Source organism: Myripristis murdjan, chromosome 13 (assembly GCF_902150065.1).
Source record: "Myripristis murdjan chromosome 13, fMyrMur1.1, whole genome shotgun sequence".
NCBI classification, from domain to species: domain Eukaryota; kingdom Metazoa; phylum Chordata; class Actinopteri; order Holocentriformes; family Holocentridae; genus Myripristis; species Myripristis murdjan.
In genome coordinates, this window is record NC_043992.1 from 33,855,960 (window position 1) to 33,874,318 (window position 18,359).

The 18,359-nt window shown below is 40.0% G+C and overlaps 1 protein-coding gene across 1 annotated transcript; it reads left to right on the forward strand.

Annotated features, from left to right (window-relative positions):
* The first annotated feature begins 1,159 nt into the window (after positions 1-1,159).
* On the forward strand, positions 1,160-16,300 carry LOC115370059 (integrin-linked protein kinase). The gene is made up of 13 exons (XM_030066871.1): positions 1,160-1,297; positions 2,234-2,511; positions 9,333-9,498; positions 11,242-11,337; positions 11,443-11,539; positions 11,644-11,727; positions 11,980-12,065; positions 12,238-12,347; positions 12,604-12,731; positions 12,940-13,061; positions 13,581-13,680; positions 15,107-15,237; positions 15,437-16,300. Exons 2-13 carry the CDS (start codon positions 2,423-2,425, stop codon positions 15,584-15,586), a joined length of 1,359 nt encoding a protein of 452 aa, XP_029922731.1. The 5' UTR covers positions 1,160-1,297; positions 2,234-2,422; the 3' UTR covers positions 15,587-16,300.
* Positions 16,301-18,359: the final 2,059 nt, after the last annotated feature.

Genomic DNA, 18,359 nt, shown 5'->3' on the forward strand with positions numbered 1-18,359 from the left:
AAAGCTAGAGAGGTTAGACCACTCTACTGCCCATGTTTGTAACAATAAATATGTCCCTGAATAATCAAACATGCACCCACGAGTCTAATTACTAATTCACTAATTATTACTCATTTCTAACTGCTGTGATTTTTCTGCAAAGTTTATAGAATGCTATTGTTGTGTCACAGGATGAATGCAATAGAGATCAGTTAATCGTCGATTTGAGGATCATTTTAAACCTCGGGACAGTTGGATCAATAGTTGCACGACTCAGTCTTTCCTGAAGGTAGAAACTGGAGGTAAAAAAAAAAAAAGTAAAAAAAAAAAAAGGTAAAGACAGAAACTGGAGAACTTGCAATGACACTGAGACTGCTCCGCTGTTTAAACTGTTCATATTGCTGTTTAAACTGTTCATATTTCTATTTTTTATCCTCGTTTATAGTGTACATATTGCTTGCTACTATTTATCATCTGTTTATCTGTTTATACTGTGAATTTGGACATTGCCCACATCTATGCACATTGTATACATCGATGCACACTGGTTTTATTGGCTTTTTATCATCTATTTATCATCTGGGTGCTATTTATTTATTTATTTATTTATCATCTGTTTACACTGTAAATTTGCACATTGCCCTCATCTATGCACACTGTATACATCGATGCACACTGGTTTTATTGGTTTTTTGCACATTGTTTTTTTGCACATTGGTACTTAGATCTTTAGATCTCCAGGGTCAGCTTTTATTCTTTATTTTTGATTTACTTATTCTTTATTTTTGATTTACTTAATCTTGTACTCTGTGGATACTGCTGAAAACTGTGAATTTCCTTCGGTATGAATAAAGTATCTATCTATCTATCTATCTATCTATCTAAAGCCCAGCCACAGCACCAAGTGAGCGCCTGGTTATGTATGCGGCAGCCTGCGGTTTTACATCAAATTGACGCCGCAAATTCAAGCGTTTCCTCTTTCATTTCCCTGTAAATTCACCAGCACTGACTGCACTCCCCCGGAGACACAGAAATACCACATTTGAATAGTTAACACGGCCGGCATTCACAAAAACATAGCCCGGGGGAGTGAAATCATGTATGTACTGTACACCGTGCAGGCGCTGCGGCCGGCCGCCTCTAGAGGGCGCTACGTGAGGGGGCGAATGTTTTCCTCCTCGGCGTTTCCACGTACGTAAGGACGACGGCGAGGGTGTGGACGTACCTACCGGAGCATTCAATCTTTCACAGATAACACACACTGCAAATAACTTCTGCTGTGCCTGAGTAGTCAGCCGGGCACAGCTGAATAAACCCGGTAAGTCAACTGCCTGAGAAACGTTAATTTTTATGTCTTTTATCTGTTAGACGCCGAGAATGTTGTCTTTATGAGAGGAGCAGAGACCGCGGCGTCAACACAGTCGGTTAGTTAGCTTGTTAGCAAACCTGGCTTGAGCCAACCAAAGTAGCTGTGTTACCTCTTATTTAAGGCAGACATATAACCAGACGAGCTGCCTGTTTTCTGATATAACATAGCCGGTGTTGAGTGATTAAACCAGCTAATTTAGATGCTTTCTTTCACTCGCTGTTAGCCGGTTAACCATGTAGCTAGCCAGTCCAACCGCCTAACTAGCAGGTTAGTAGCGTTTCTTGCTTTCTAGCTGGTTGTTAATGTTGAACTGATTAGCCAAATTGATGCAAAATAGGTAGTTGCTATGCTAAAATCATCGTCCAGGTGCTTGGTTTTGATTTTTTTGAGGCGAGAGTAAGAGAGTAATGCCATATGAACTGAAGTTGGGATGTGGTGTTATCATTCAATATATTTCCAGTGTAGGCACTCAGTTCAACCCTACTGTAATGAGTTGTTGCTGAGAAAAGTTAAAATTGAGTTTGTCATGCATCCTGGACAGTTACACAGGGTTTTAGTCACGGCCATGTATGGTGAATCACAATGCAAAAAAAAATGGCTCATCCGCATACCCACCCAGTATTATTAAGGTAGACAGGACTGCTCACGCCTTGTGCGCCTGGTTTTCTCCTTTCCTAGGTTTGTGTGTAGAGCTGTGGTGTTATTATCTATGAGAGAGTAAATATTCCTGGCTTGAACAGAGTTAAAGCTGATTGAAAATGATTCTGTGTTCAAGTTACCCATCAGCTAAATCATCAAATTAGCCTAATAGGTAAACAGTATTGATTCAAGCCTTCATAAGTCTTAAATGGTCCTGTGTGTGTGTGTGTGTGTGTTTTTTTCCAGGTTTGTGTGTGTCAGCAAGCATCCCTGATTGTGTCCCACACTGTCCTAGATGAGGGACGGATGCTTGCCAGGACCCATCTGAATTCCTCTGCCTTCATCTCTTATCTGACCCAGTACTCCCAGTGCAGTTGTGTAGCCACCCCTCACAGCGCAAGTGTAACTTAACAGAGGAAGAATAAGCCACCCATCATGGATGATATCTTCACACAGTGCCGGGAAGGCAACGCAGTAGCGGTCCGCTTATGGTTGGACAACACCGAGAATGACCTCAATCAAGGGTGAGCCAAGGGTCAACTTTCAGTTTATTTTGAATGCTTTATTTTCTTCCAAGCAGGAAATTAATGGTATCAAGGATTCACACACCACCCATATATGCAGCCAGCTAACCTAATCAAAAGTAGAGCTCAGTTGAACTCAGGAGTGCAGTGTCAAAGCATGTGATGCCTTAATGAGGGCTGATCACTCATTATGTCCAGCAGGCTCTTCTTGTAGGTACAACTGTGTGCTTCCTTTACATGCCTGTTTAATGCTTCAAAAATACTAGTTATTTCATGGCATTACCTAGTAACAGAGTGAAACTACCAGTTACTTTACATTTTTGCAAAATAAACGAAGAAGATGGGTCATTATGCACAGCACTGCAGTACCATGTGGGCTTCATTTTTAGCCTCAGGGCTACACCAAAGAAGCTCAGAACAACTGTATAGACCACAGAATGACCATAAGAGATGAGCTCAGTGTATTGAGATCAGGTCATAGTGCATTTCTGTCGTGTAAGCTTTAATTTTTCTGCTAGTTAGGAGTTTTGAGAAATTGTACAGTTATGGCAGCATGAATGTGTGATGATACTCAACATGGGTCAAAACCACAGAGCAAAAATGAAAGTTAAACTGCAACTTTTGATGTTCTTTACGCAATTTTCTGGTGCAGACACAGACTGTCTGTCCAGTTGCCAGTGGGATCATGGCCTGTGATTTGAACCCATTTCCTAACAGGCACACGTCTGTCTGGAATGCCAATGGAATAATTAACAAGCATGATAGCAAACACCACCCGGTAGGAAACCTGCTGTCATGTTTTCCTCATGATCACTACCGTGCTGTCAGTTTGTCACACTTGTAACTGTTACATGTTAATTTACATTTTAATTTGGCCTCTACAAAGATAAGAACTAATGCAGTCTTTTAAAATTTTGGGGTTATACCAAAGAGGGATTTTGGTGCAGAAAATAGGCTACTCCACGCATCTGTAAGACATTATTTATTTGAATATTATACAGAATCTTCACTCTGCTGATAGATCACGTCATACGTCCTGGCTGCCTACTGCACCCTTGGCTGACTCTGTAAAGAGAAGCTTGGCAGAGCTGTGAAGCACTGATGGCTATCCCAGACTTTTCAAAGCAAAGGACCAAGAGACATTGGATCTAGAATAAGCAAATTAAATTCAGAATACGCAGTGAGAGAATCAGTTAGACCCATTATATTGTTCAGGCCAAATGTATTTTGCATCTGTTTTCCTGTTTGTCTTATTTTATCCTTTGCTGTAGTATCATACAGGCAGAAGGTTGAGGACAGTAACACAAAGCTTTTATCTTCCTCTCTTAGTGTGTGTGTGTGTGTGTGTGTGTGCGTGTGTGTGTGCGTGTGTGTGTGCGTGTGCGTGTGCGTGTGTGTGTGAGAGAGAGAGAGAGAGAGCAACAGTAACTCAGTTCACCCATTTGACTGCCTACACCAATATGGAACAGATGATTCACTCACAAATGACTCCAGAGTTCAGTGTCTAAGGTTTAAATGAAAAAATAAATGTGCAATCTTCCAATTTCTATTTAAAAAGAAAGGGTGCACTTCTCAGTCAGTGTGTTTTTCCCTTTTCACTGACTTACAAAGTAAAGTGGGACATTAAAATGTGCAACAAAAGTGCCAGCCCTGTAATTTCACATCTATAAAAGAAGGGATAAAATGATTGATTCTTTCTCTGATAATTAATGGATCCAGAAGTAAACAATTTATTCCACACTGATCAGAAATTCTTATAACAGTGCAGCCTTCTCTCTGTCATGTACACACCATTTAGCAATAAAGGTGAAGTAGTTTCTTGTGAATAGAAAAAAAAAAAAATACAATCCCCTGAGTACAGACTATTGATATTGTAAGAGTAACATTGTATGAAAGCTATTATTTGCTCCTGAGGCAAAACATTTTTTTTTTCAAACTAAGTGTTTATTCTGGCAGAGATAATTGGACATGTTTTTGTTTTTTTTCCCTTGAGGCTAGCTCACTCTACTGATTGTTGAGCTCTTTTATTAAACACATAAATTTCCACAATTTTATTTTTGTTTTTGATATAATGGAGTACATTATGCAAAACAGCTGTCAAAACATCACACAGTCTTTTTAAACACCATTTGCAGCACAACCAAATGTGCTGAAAGGGAAGTCATCTTTATCCGTTTGTATTTATTTTACCATCACTGTGGAATAATGTGAACGCATTGAGCTGGTGTGGCTGTATGCATCCCCACTCTCCTCCATTAGCTGATTACATGTCAAGTTCCCTTTTCTTGTTGATATATCTTTCCCGCTGGGGAAACACATGCATTCTTGCTTTATCATTTCCCTGCATTAAATGTAAATAGCGAGACGCAAACTTCTAATTCTTCCGCCCATATTTAGATAGACATATCCAGGCCCATCAACAATTGCCTCACCAATGTGTTAGGTCTGGTTTTGTGCACTCCCCGATGTTGGTGTCTGCATGTGTACACAAACTTTAGTCCAAGACAAAGAGTTATAGTTGTAGAGTTATAGTGGTATGCTGAATCTCCTTACAAGGAATAACATGCAGGCCTCAAGGGAACAGTCTACCACCTACCAAAAATGAAAGAGGGAGACGGGGAGGAGATTATTGTAGTGGGCAGGACCGAAAGAGTTATGAGAGCTTCTGTGACGGGGCAGAGAATCTTTGTGTGTGTGTGTGTGTGTGTGTGTGTGTGTGTGTGTGTGTGTGGCCAGAGACTTTTTCACTGAAGGAATGCACAGTAAGCCACAGCAGAGCATATCTCCTTCCCCTCCTCCACTTTTGTGTTTCCGGTGTTAGTCTCCCAGCGGTATTAGATAGCGCTGCTTATTTCCCCTCAACATTTCCTCATAATTAAGAAGAGTTAATTGCAAAGTTTAAAAAGAGTTGCCCCAATTGTTTTTATCGAGTCTACTTATTAATGTCTCCTGCAAGGCTTTTGGTATTTTGAACACCTTTATCTCTGTTACTGTATTGTTATTTTTGCACTGTGTTCTTGAACAAAATTTTAATTTGCATTAATTGAATATTGGATGAATGTACTGTTCTTAGTAGTGTTAAGTAGTGAGTCGCTGTGAGCCTCTGTGCTCCACTCCTCACAATTCCCCTTTTGTGTTTGTCTCAAATAGTTGAGTCCTGTGCTCCTGTTTTTTGTTTGGCGTAGCAGCGTGTAATCCATGGCTTTGATGGCAATCTGTTGCCTCCTTTTTAAAGTAAATCCAGAAGTTGAACCCTGTAGGATTATTAGCCTGACCAGAGCATTTTCTGTTTCACTTATGAATGTTATTGTTGGTGGGAAAGAACGTCTTTCATTTGGAGTTCCTGTGTTAATTTTAAGGCTCCTTGTTTGGCAAGGAGGGATCATTACAGTGAGATTACTGTTTATATATAACCCCTCTGAGGGGGTTACAGCAGTGAGTGTGAGCCAGTGGCCCTGCCTCTGTTTCACCACGGTGACAAGGCCAGTGAGCCGTGGCCCAAAGGCCGGGTGGGGTGGGTCATCAGTAACATTGAGCCTATGGCAGGCTTTCTGAGATCCCTCTAGCCAGTTGTTAATAATCCACACAGCTTTCCTCCAGTAGAACCTGGTCTTACACATCAAGATCATTTTACATTTGTGCTGTTCTTAATTGGGAACTTGACTGAGCTCTTGAGCAGGGCAGTATGGGTTTAGAATGACATCACCATATATTTTAGCCACATCATGATATAAGTCATAATTTTTGTTTTGTCTAACATATCTTTCAAATTGCATCACCTGGTTTTTGATGTGCACACCTGTTTTGTAATTTATCATTGAGTGGGGCAGATGATGAGACCCATGCAGACTTAAAATTATGTGCTATTATGTGCTTATTCTGTGTTTTTGTCAATTGAGTCCGACATCTGTTAAATGGACCATTGTCAATTTTTAATAATGAGCTTTTAATTAACAACAATTTTTGAGGCACTGTCAGTGTAACATAATCCAGTTTTTCCTAACAGAATATTTGATTAAAATTTGGCATTGAAAATGAGTGCATACAAGATAAATTTACGGTGCTGAATTATATCTTTATATTGACATTACCATATCTGTTATACTAAATATCTTATACTGTTATACTTGATGTATTGTTCAGCCCTAGTGTGTTCCGTTATCTGCTCAGGTGAATGGTCTTTTTGTCAAGTTGATGGTCCCATCCCCACCTCGTAGATGGAATTGCCTGAAAGTGAATGTGCTTTCCCCTCATTGTGTCATGTGATATGGCCTGGTGTGGATGTCAGGGCACAGACATACAAGGTGCAGACAGGGGCTCTTCCTTGGGCTTTTCCCGTCTGCCCTGAACTGAGTGCTGTTGGCAGGTGGAAGTGCCTGAAATAAAATAGTGTGGCCAGTGAGACGGGAGGGTGGGAGAGAACTCTGGCACTGAAGTCTCTTTGGTGTGCATTACAAGAGTGGCTCCTGCTAGCTTGCTATCTTAAAGGGAAAATCTATAATATATGGTTGGGTTTACTTCAGTCATCTTCCACATTTTGCCACATTTTGATGAGTGAAATTCTTTTGTCTCTTTTCTTTTTTTTTTTCCCAAATTCTAATTAATTAAATATATCATTAGTGCATTTCCAAAGACTTCTGTGTTACAAATAGCCTTTACCCACATAACAAATATGTCAGCCTAGCAGTAGAATTACAGTTGTCCACAAACACTTTGCGACAATAGCAGCATCAAAGAAATCACCACACACATGCAGGAACACACTGACCAATCAGTAATAGACTCATCTACTGGAGAACAAATGGTCTTTAAACCAGCACAAACATTTAGGCCCAACATACCTGTCAGTACAACAGCAGTTGTTTGCAACACTTTGTGACAACACTAAATCACTCTTGGCGGCACACACACACACACCAATGTTACACTGAAATCTGTGGCCACAGAGGATGCTGTTGCACATGTACATGAAAAGCTTTGTGTAAATGAATGTGAAAGGACGTGGATATAAAGGACATGGCCATGCAGTAGACTGGTCATTCTGTGTAATTTAGGATCAAATAATTGAGGTTCTACTGTAGGTTGCTTTGGTTCTCTGGTTTAGAGCTTTGAGAGAGAAAGCTCCATATTTAACAATCATGATTAATCTAAAATCAGAAGCATATTGCCCACCTCTATTGCTCTTTCATCCTGTCTTCAAATTAGGTCTATATAGTTAAATGTACACAGCCACTCATCCAACTCTTCCTTCTCCCTTAAACGTTGAGCCTCAAACTCTAAAATCATAGTCCACAGTTGGTATTTTTGCACACTTACTGCGGGGATGTGTGCTGTCATAAACTTAGCCTCATTAGTTTCTGGGCTTGGACCTCTTGGGCCAAGAGGAAATTGCACCCAGAGCAGGTCTGGTGTGGCCGCGGCAGGTCACCCAGATGCACAGATAGATCTGTGTTGTGGGTCTGCGGGTCTCTGTGGGCCTCTCATGCTGTTTTCAGTGGAACTCTGCAGGATGTATGCGAATGTGTGAATGAGCCTGTGTGAATACAAGCCAGTGAATTGATGATGAGGGCACAGGGTTCAGATTCCTTCTCGTATCATAATACTCCCTCAGTTCTCACAGCAAATTATTATACTCGCTGCCTACTCATAATTTCAGTGCAAGTGTATGACTTTATTAATATGTAGAGGCCAGAGGGTTGTGTTGCATTTTGGCACAAATAGCAAGGCTGGGAGGGATTCATATGGAATAGGAATGTGTATGAAAAATGAAATTTATCACCAGCAAAGTCCAGCTGTTCCAGTGGAGCCAAGAGGGAGGGGATGGACTCAGATGAGAGGATGAAGGAGTGGAGAGGCTCCAATGACAGAGGGAGGTTTGGAGGTTGAGGAGGGCATAATAGAGGAAGGAGGCAGGGGTTAAAGAAATGCAGAGTGACATAATCACACAGCAGCTTGTGTTAGTGCGCGCATGCACGTTGTGTGCATGTCTAACACTAGTGAAGTCAGTCTCTCTGGCCCTTATAAGGACTGAAATGACTGCTTGGCCTACTGTTTTTCACTCCTTTTTCCTGATTGCCTCTCTGTCACTCAGTTCTTGCTGTATCTAAATCTCTCTGTCTTTATCTCTCATTTGTATTTTGTCGAAGGCATGCTGTCATTCACTTTGTTCTGTAATTGAGGCCTCTGTCCTACACGTGTTACTGTCTGTGCCACTGAGACAAAGAGGAATGACAGACATTTTTGCCAGAGGCATATTCGCTTTTTTTCTCCACTGCGGTCTAACTTTGCATCAACTTCTTTTTTTTTTTTTTTTTTTTTGTTTTAAGAGGTAGACGATGACAGAAGTGCTGTGTCCGACAAATTGAGCAATTCTCCATTATACATCCCCAGCTGGGCTTCTGCACTAAATTGCCCAAACCCACTTAATGGTGTCATTTCTTTTCCATTTTTCACGCCTAGAAACTATTTGAAAGCTTCCTTATAGGCACTTAGTGTCTGAACTCGTGCATTAGGTGAAGTCATTAATTTAAAGCCATAAGCAAACAGCAGATGTTTTATGCTTATCACACCGAAATGAATATGCTGCAGTGAACATTCGCAATCTGTAATACTTGGAATTAAGAGCACCTGTGAAGAACCAGACTATTTGAGCACTGTTGAGCTTAATGAGAATAACCAATGTGCTGAGATTTTATGGAGATATACATATATATTTTTACCTTCAACTCATCCAGAAACAAAAGTTAGTTCAGTTACTCAGCCTCTTTGCCGTGAATAAGATTTATGTGTAACATCTATTGTACACTCCTCTCTCCCTGTAGGGATGACCACGGCTTCAGTCCTCTTCACTGGGCATGCAGGGAGGGCCGCTCCAGTGTGGTTGACATGCTCATCATGAGAGGAGCCCGCATTAATGTCATGAACCGTGGAGATGACACGCCTCTGCACCTGGCTGCCAGCCATGGCCATCGTGATATTGTGGGAAAGGTGGGGTTCATGTAAACACTGAGCCATTCTCACTCACAGTGGCTGATATGTTTCTTCTGTGGAAGAAAAGGAGTGCAGATCATTGGTCAGGTCACATTAAGACTTAAGGTGCACTTTGCAACATTGTCAGACTGGCTGAAAATCAGGTCCAAGCTAAAACCAATTGTGGCTTTTATACAATGGTTACATTTAGCAAATAAACCCAAGCTCTCTGATCCGCTTCCCTTTTGTGTGGTGAAACAGTGGGTATCAGTTTCAACCCCTCTCCCCAGCATGAAATGCACTGTGATGCATGTGTGAATGGCTTCGTACAGTGTGAACCTACTGGACAGTAATAATTAGAATCATCACAAGAGTTTAGACTCAACCTTCCTGTACCTCTGCAATAAAGTTTTTATGTTCACTGTCAGAGTATAAGCCTAATTTACAAGTTCCTATAAGCCTAATTTACAAGTTCCCATATAAGACACCAGGGTAAACTCGCTGCCATAGAAAATAACTAACCACACAGCTTTAGCCTGTTTCCTTTATTTATTTATTTATTTTTTTAAATGGCACCAACTAATAGTTCCCAGTATGCATAAACTGTGCCAAATGAGAAAACATTTTGGAAACTGGTGGTGACAAATTGAAATTGTCACTCATCTCCCTATTGCAGAGGAGATCAAATCTTACTTCCTAAAATCTGGATATATCCCTTTAAGTTTTACTCATAAACATGGGTTCTTATGAAACCCGAAGTGATGTCAGTTTCACACCTACAAATAGGAGAGTCTTGTCTGTTCTTGCATTGGCTTTGGTTAGTCATTTCACAGAGAAGGGAATGCTGGGTAATTTCAGTGCTGATGGGGAAATACGATCATTTGATGACTGTTGCGCAATTGTGGCTATCAAACTCAACATTGGCAATAAGAGAGCGGTAATAGGATATCGCGATATGCAAGAATTATGACATAAAAACAGCAGTTTGGAAGAAAATGGAAATTATTTTAAATGTTACCCTTTTATTTACCCAGTTAAAGTTTTGCAGTGATGCCCTGCTTCATTTTCTTACAGTTCACACATTCAAACTGCTGCCAGTACAATCACAGTCTTCTGCTGTTGGTCACTGGAGCACTTGGGAATTAAGCGCCTTGCTCAAGGGCATCTTGACTGTACTATTGAGGGAGAATGTTACTCATTTACCCCACCCACCCACATTTTCCCAGCCAACCCTGGGGTTTGAACTGATGACCTTCCTGTCACACACCCACTTGTTCAATTTCTAGTTTACTGCTAGCCCTGAAAGCCTTGTGTTGCAGCACCTATCATGACAGTTACTGATATAGACTTACTGAGAAATAATGCTGGATCTGTTTGTTCTATTAAAACAAGTTATTGGGTTTTGCAAAACAGAAAGCCAGAAGGCATTTCAATTGTGTGACCTTATATGTAATAATATTTTCCTAAATGTATTAATGCTCTGAACAAATGCTGCACTACATCATTACTGTTGCTGTAGCCGACAGTACTGAACACCGAAATGTGAGGTTGCTGTTTTAGGGTGTCTGATTCTGAATTGCTGCCGGCCACAGTTACTCAGTTTAATATTAGGCATGTCACAATACCTCTGGTATGTGGCCACAGGCAAGACAAACCTCCGTGGTTGTCCTGGATAACATTTGCACCCATCCCTGTATATAGCCCAAACAAGACTTGGCCAGCCTTGTTTTGCTTGTAATCCTGTGCCTCTCCATCTTTTAGCTGATCCAGTGCAAAGCAGACACTAACACTGCCAATGAACATGGCAACACACCACTGCATTACGCCTGCTTCTGGGGCCAAGACCTAGTGGCTGAGGTGAGTGCACCCCCTGGTGGCCTTACATAGGATATTTCTCTGTTTATTTTTAAGCTCTAGCAACGATAATCCTTTGAAAACTCATTAACACTGCCCTCATCTCAGGACCTTGTGGCTAACGGGGCACAAGTGAGCATTTGTAACAAATATGGAGAAACTCCTCTGGACAAAGCCAAACCTCATCTGCGTGATCTCCTCAGAGGTATTTCCACTGAACACTGATCATTATGATAGTTTTAACTACAGTGTCTGCCTCCTAGCTGGTGTTTTTTTCCCCCCTTATTGAAACCTCTTTCTCTCTCTTAGAAAAAGCAGAAAAATTGGGACAGAACTTGACTAAAATTCCCTTCAAGGACACATTCTGGAAAGGCACCACTAGAACACGACCCCGTAAGTCCCACAGACACTCATACCAATTTTATTAGGTGGCTAGTTTTCATCACTGGGTTTTAAAATGGGACATTGTTCTGCATACAGTGAAGAAAAAAAATGTTCCATAGTGGCTTCACATGGAGTTTCTAAATTGGTGGCTGAAATTTCCTCTGCTTTTCAGAGGAAAAAGCAGAAATTCCACATGAATAGTAGGGCTTTTGTCAACATCATAGCTTGTCACTTAAGCTTGTCTGAATCCTGTGTTTCCAGGCAATGGCACTTTGAACAAACATGCAGGCATTGACTACAAACAGCTCTCTCTCCTGGCTAAGATAAATGAGAACCAGTCCGGAGAGGTACTTTATATTTCTGATTTTGTCGTTTTTATTGTAGTGAATGTTCTTGAAGAACTGCTGATACTGTTGAGTCAAAAGAAATGCTTAAGTTAGCATTTTTATTAACAAAGTGCATTTCTCCGTTTCTCTGTAAATAATACCAGTTTGTCCTGCATTCACTCCTCTTCTGTAGCTCTGGCAAGGGCGCTGGCAAGGAACTGAAATTGTTGTTAAAGTGCTAAAGGTTCGTGACTGGACCACAAGGAAGAGCAGAGACTTCAATGAGGAGTATCCCAAGCTCAGGTTATTATTTAGTACTCCACTTTAAACAGTCTATTTGTCCTCTGCTGTTGTGGTCATTCATTTGTCTGTTTGCATTTTGTTGTTCCAAGCATTGTGTTGATCCAAAAGTGTATGTATGATTTCCAAGCCTGTAAGTTTTTGTATTATTTCCACCTCACACAAGCCTCTTGTTTATGTCAAATCCCATGTGGATTTGCTTGTTTCTGTCTGTCTGTGTGTCTACTCCCCTGTTCCTCCCTCTTGGGCTCCATCCCAGGATATTTTCTCACCCGAATGTCCTACCCATGTTGGGAGCATGTCAGTCTCCTCCTGCCCCTCACCCCATCATCATCACACACTGGATGCCTTATGGCTCGCTCTACAATGTGCTGCATGAAGGCACCAGTGAGTACTCCTTGCTCTGGTCACAATGCCACAATGTGTACTTGCCACCAATTGTGATGATTTGCAGGGATTTGTGATTTATTGTGTAGCACTCTCAAGTGTCTGTCATTATGGTGTCATCACTTTCTATAAGTAGCAATTTTATTGTCAGTCTATTGTCTAGTGAGCTGCAGAGTGGCTGAAACATGTTATTCTTTGTTCCTATCAGACTTCGTGGTGGACCAGACGCAGGCAGTGAAGTTTGCCCTGGACATTGCCTGTGGAATGGCCTTCTTACACACACTTGAACCCATGATCCCTCGCCACTATCTCAACAGCAAGAGTGTTATGGTAATACATGCCCTGCATGTGGTCTCAGCACAGCATTAGTGATCACTATGCACTATTACTATTACACATCAGATTTTTTATATGACAACTAAGATATTAAACAAAAGTGTGTTTTTGATGGAAATTGTCCCATAAGACAGTGGTTCTCAATCTTTTTTGCTCATGACCCCTTAAAACTAACCAATGCCTAATCATGCCCACATCTCAGGCCATATATGCAGAGTGGTGAGCTGTCCACCTACTGTAAAACATGACGTCTTTGCAAGTTGTTTCATTTGCCTAATTTTCAGAGGAAAACATTTAAAAACTGCACAGAGTTTCACAAGAAAACAACAAGAGTTGAATATGAAAACAAGCATTTTGCATATTAAAAATATTTTTTTTTCTTGTGTCTTAATTATCCTGTGACCCCCAAAAATTATCTTCCCACCCCCAGATTGAGTACTTCCGTAAGATATTGCTTTTCAGGTGTTTTTTTTTTTGTTTTTTTTTTCCTCTCAATAATGTATGTTTTTTCAGATTGATGAGGACATGACGGCCAGGATCAGCATGTCAGATGTAAAGTTCTCCTTCCAATGTCCTGGCAGGATGTATTCACCTGCATGGGTAGCCCCTGAAGGTAGGCATATCACTCATGAAATTTGTGTCCAAAGTGACAGCTGAAACCTAAGAAGGCTGAGCATGAAAGATGGATACAGGGACCTCCAGCTCCAGGGAACTCTACAACAGCAGCATTTGAGAAGCTAATGATACCCAACAACATATAGAGTTTGAGAGTTCAGTGTCTGTAGCTCAATGGTGGTGGGCAGAGAGGCTGTGGGATGTTTGAAGAAGTGACCTCTGTTTCATGTTGCCATGCCATCAGCAATCATGGAGATGAACTCTGCAGTGGGTCAAGTAATGGAGAGCAACAAGCTTTGATATTTATTAATGACAAATGTACAGATTTTACCCTGAAGGCCTTGTCTGTTTGTAGAGGGAAAGCTATCTTTGGATTATTGAAAGCATTTAAGACTACAGCCACGTACATTATTAAATTATTAAACAAGCAAAATAACATAACTCAGTTTTATGGCTAGTATGCCATTATCTTTAAAAGCTACATAAAGCAATACTGCATGGATTTTGCTGCAGAAAATGACCCTTTGCAGTGTGAGTTATCACTGTAGGTCTTCCTTCCGCTGCACAATTTATAGGCAGTCTGTTATTTCCTGATGTTAGCTTTCTAAATTTCTTTATCGGCTCGAGAATAAGCTCCTCCACTTCACCCCCTCGCCACTTCAACTTCAAAGTTTCTTAGAAACCGCACTGTATACAGATAAATGTATCCAAATTTATCTGTCATTTTCATTCAAAAGAAAAAAAAAAAAACATTTCCCCCTTTTCTTTTGGGCATTGTAGAAGCAAGCTGCCATGAATTAAAGCTGCCTTTAATTTATAACAAACTCAAATTTTGTTCAGTTATGTACATTTGAATATAATAATCTTTCCCCCTGAATATATTAAAGGAATAAGCTGCCTTTCCTGACTGCATAATTCGTCTCAGCTTATGCCTTATATAAACATGACTTGTACAAGGATACAAGGATACAAGGAAGTTTATTGGTCATTATACAACAGGTTGTATAATGAAATTAAAATGTGGTTCCCTCTTGATTGATTAATTGATTGTATAAAAAAAAATAAAATTATTAAACATGGAGGAGTGCAGATGGTGCATTAAGTAGTCTCACAGCCTGAGGGAAGAAGCTGCTCTGTAGTCTGGTGGTACGGCCGCTAATACTTGTGTATCTACATGTATCTTTTGCCTGGCGGCAGCAGGGTGAACAGGCTGTGGCTGGGGTGGGACATCTATATTAATAAAAAAACTTTATTTACTTAATACATTATGTGGTCATATACTATACTGTAGCTTGAAATGAGGCAGAACCAGTAGATGTCAAGCCAGGTTGAAAGAGGCAGTGCCCAAAATAAATTATTGCTGCTGTTTCTAACTCTGTGTTTGCACTGGGTAACCTTCATCTGTTGCTCTTTGTGTCATGAAGCCCTGCAGAAGAAGCCTGAGGAGATCAACCGTCGCTCAGCAGACATGTGGAGCTTCGCTGTGCTGCTGTGGGAGCTGGTGACCAGAGAGGTGCCCTTTGCTGACCTGTCCAACATGGAGATAGGCATGAAGGTTAGTAGGACCATCACTGATAAGCTTACCCACCTAGTTAACATAGTCTTGCAAACAAGACTTGATAAGACTTTTTGCTCATGAGCTCAATGAAAACAGTATTATCAGCATAAAGCTGTATTTTACCATAAGTGCTTGTTGATAGACAGATTTTGTCCTTGTCTTTCCCGCACTACCAACTGTTTGTTTTTACCTTCAGATCGCCTTAGAGGGTTTGAGACCCACAATCCCCCCTGGCATCTCACCACACATCTGCAAGCTCATGAAGATATGCATGAACGAAGACCCAGCGAAGAGGCCTAAATTTGACATGATTGTGCCAATTCTGGAAAAAATGCAGGACAAGTGAAAAACCTCTTCTGTCCTCCTCAAATGAACCCCCTGAAATACCGGATATCTTAACCCCAGATATCGTTCTGATATGGTGGTGTGGTGCTTACCAGTATTGCCTTAAACTCTTACTCTACCGCTGCACTTGACGTCACTGTAGCTTCTGCTTCTGAAACAAATCCAGCAGCAGTCACTGATTTTATTATGTTTTTTTTTTTCATTGTTTCCCCTAAAGCTATCAAGACAAGTTTATATTAGTATGTTCATCTTTGACATTGATGCAACATGTCATCGCAGAAGATCAATATCGACTTTTCCAACTTCTAAGCTGTAATATGTGGACTTAGTACAGCCTTCTGTCTGTGACTGAATAACCTGTGGAGGTCAGGATGGCAGCGTTCTGCATTGCTTCCTATAATTTCAAGCCTTTTTTTTTTTTTTTTTTTTTTTTTTTTAACCTCTGGAGTGGGCTCACTATCTAAAACTCACACTGTACGCAACCTGCTCACCTATGACGGGGAAGCTTGTAATAAAACAAATACATGTTGTTTTAACTCAAAGCTTGTCTCGTGGACAATGTGTTTGATATGTTTGTTGTAATAACAACAAAATGTATGCAACTGGTTAAGCATAACTGTCTGAGACCAAGCTTTCCATCATGTAACATCGTTAAGGGAATGAGTATGAATGAGTGGTTGCCATGAGAGTATTATTATTATTATTATTATTTTTACATTGTTGTCATTCATCTTGGCTGCTTATTGGAAGTGTGAAGATGGAGGTTTTCTGAGTTTGTCCTGTATATTGCATTGTTGTTTTGTACCTTCTGCTTTCTGCTGAAGATGAAGGTCTGGCGAAACAGACTTTGGGCAGATTACTTTCAATATGTAATCCACTAAATACGGCTGATTCCCTTCTGTAAATTTATAATCCACAGGATTATTCAAATGTATTATTGTAATCGAATGTATTTGATATTTTTTAATACTTTTCCTCCCAGAACTATTGTTAAAAGGAAAATATTAAAATGCTCAGTGATGTGAATGGTGTTAGCGGCACCATTCAACTAAGGATTAAGAACTATCAATTCAAAATGTTTTAAGTATTTGTGTCTTAAATCTCTCAGTCGTGTCTTTCATGTTGAATAATCAAGTAATCCAACAAATACTAACATGTTTTCCCCTCCAAAGTATGAGCAATGATTCCCTCCAACCTGACTGTAATTTATTCCTGGATGATCCCACCTTTTTTTTTGTCTTTGGGAATGAGGATCACCTTCACTCCCAGTTTAGTTGGATTTTGTAGCTCTATCAAAAGATGCTGCCAACATTTCATGCACGGTGAACACCAGATGGACAATAGGGGGGATCACATTAACACTCTGATAACTCTCACATACTCCCTATTTTATTTTCATAATTGATCATCTGGATTACTTCTACTGTCTTCAAAGCTACTCTTCTTTTTCTACCTGCCTTGTTGTTTCCATGCGTCCACCAGCTTGCTTGTTTGTGCTGAATCACTGGGGTTAAAGCCAAAATCAAGCATGTCTTATACAAATGTATGTATTTATATATAAGTATATTAAAAAAAGAACATATGACCAACGTGTAAGAATCTGGCCTGATTTTATTGCGGGAATGGGAAATCACTTTTCACGGTAATGTGGAAAGAATTGTATTGCAAACTTGATGCTCAGGCAGGGTATATGCAGGGATCTTGAAGTTAATTTTAATACCTTTTTAAGACTTTTTCAAGACCTTCTCAATATTTTTTAATACCTCACCGCCACTTCAAGCTGTAACCATTTACAGCAGTGATATTTTTAACTTAACAGTTTTAGTTTGTGATAAAGACTACAGAACACTATGATACAACAGAGCGTACTTTGTGCTTCTGAATTTCCACCCGCCCGCTCTGGCACTCTCAGAGACAATTTACAAACGCACCCACAATAGCCTCATTTTTTATGTACCTGTTCATCTTTGTTTTTTAATAAAAATGAACAAATTCACACACTTTTACAATGTTTTTGGGACTCAAACTCTTGGACAGCTAATTCAGAAAAAAATGCTTTCAAAATTTAAGACTTTATAAAGCCGTGATAAGACTTTTTAATACTTTTTAAGGGTCTTAATTTTCCCAAAATTGATTTATCACCTTTTAATACTTTTCAAGACCCCGCGGATACCCTGTGCTGTATAACACTGGTGCTGCTCAGGGATTAGTGGAAAGAAAAGCCACATAAATTCAGTCTGTGTACATGTGGGCATGAAAATAGGGGGTATAACTTGGTGTTCTGTTGTACATATTTGATCCACTACTAGTCCAGTCATTTTATGAAAAAACCTGGGACAAATTGCAAGAGAAGCAAACTCAACTGATTTTGTATCCTCAGTTTGTCCTGAGTGAGGGAAAAAAAGTCCCAAGAAATCCCATTGGTGGAAAGTTTTGAAAATCACCTATTTATGACCACATATTACCAAAAAACACTGTGTTTTTGGGGTTCAAAATTTTACTTTCAGATATCACTATAAAAATTCACAAGATGATTACACACACAAAGACAAGAAAAAAAGTCAATTACAAGTTCTTTGAATTATCCTGTTTTCACATGCATATCACACATTATCTGATTTGATATGCGCTAGTAAGGAATATAAGGAATAAATGCCAGAACAGATATTTAAACAGTGGATTAAAAGGTTACTATATATATAGTAACCTTGAAGGTTACTATATAACAGTGAATTAAAAGGTTACTATATATATAGTAACCTTTTAATTCACTG

Bases quoted from the DNA above. Each gene is read 5' to 3' on its own strand.
- LOC115370059 (XM_030066871.1), top strand. From the start codon at position 2,423: ATGGATGATATCTTCACACAGTGCCGGGAAGGCAACGCAGTAGCGGTC. The intron at 12,066-12,237 runs GTACTTTATATT...CCTCTTCTGTAG, and splicing joins ATGAGAACCAGTCCGGAGAG to CTCTGGCAAGGGCGCTGGCA. The intron at 12,348-12,603 runs GTTATTATTTAG...GCTCCATCCCAG, and splicing joins GAGGAGTATCCCAAGCTCAG to GATATTTTCTCACCCGAATG.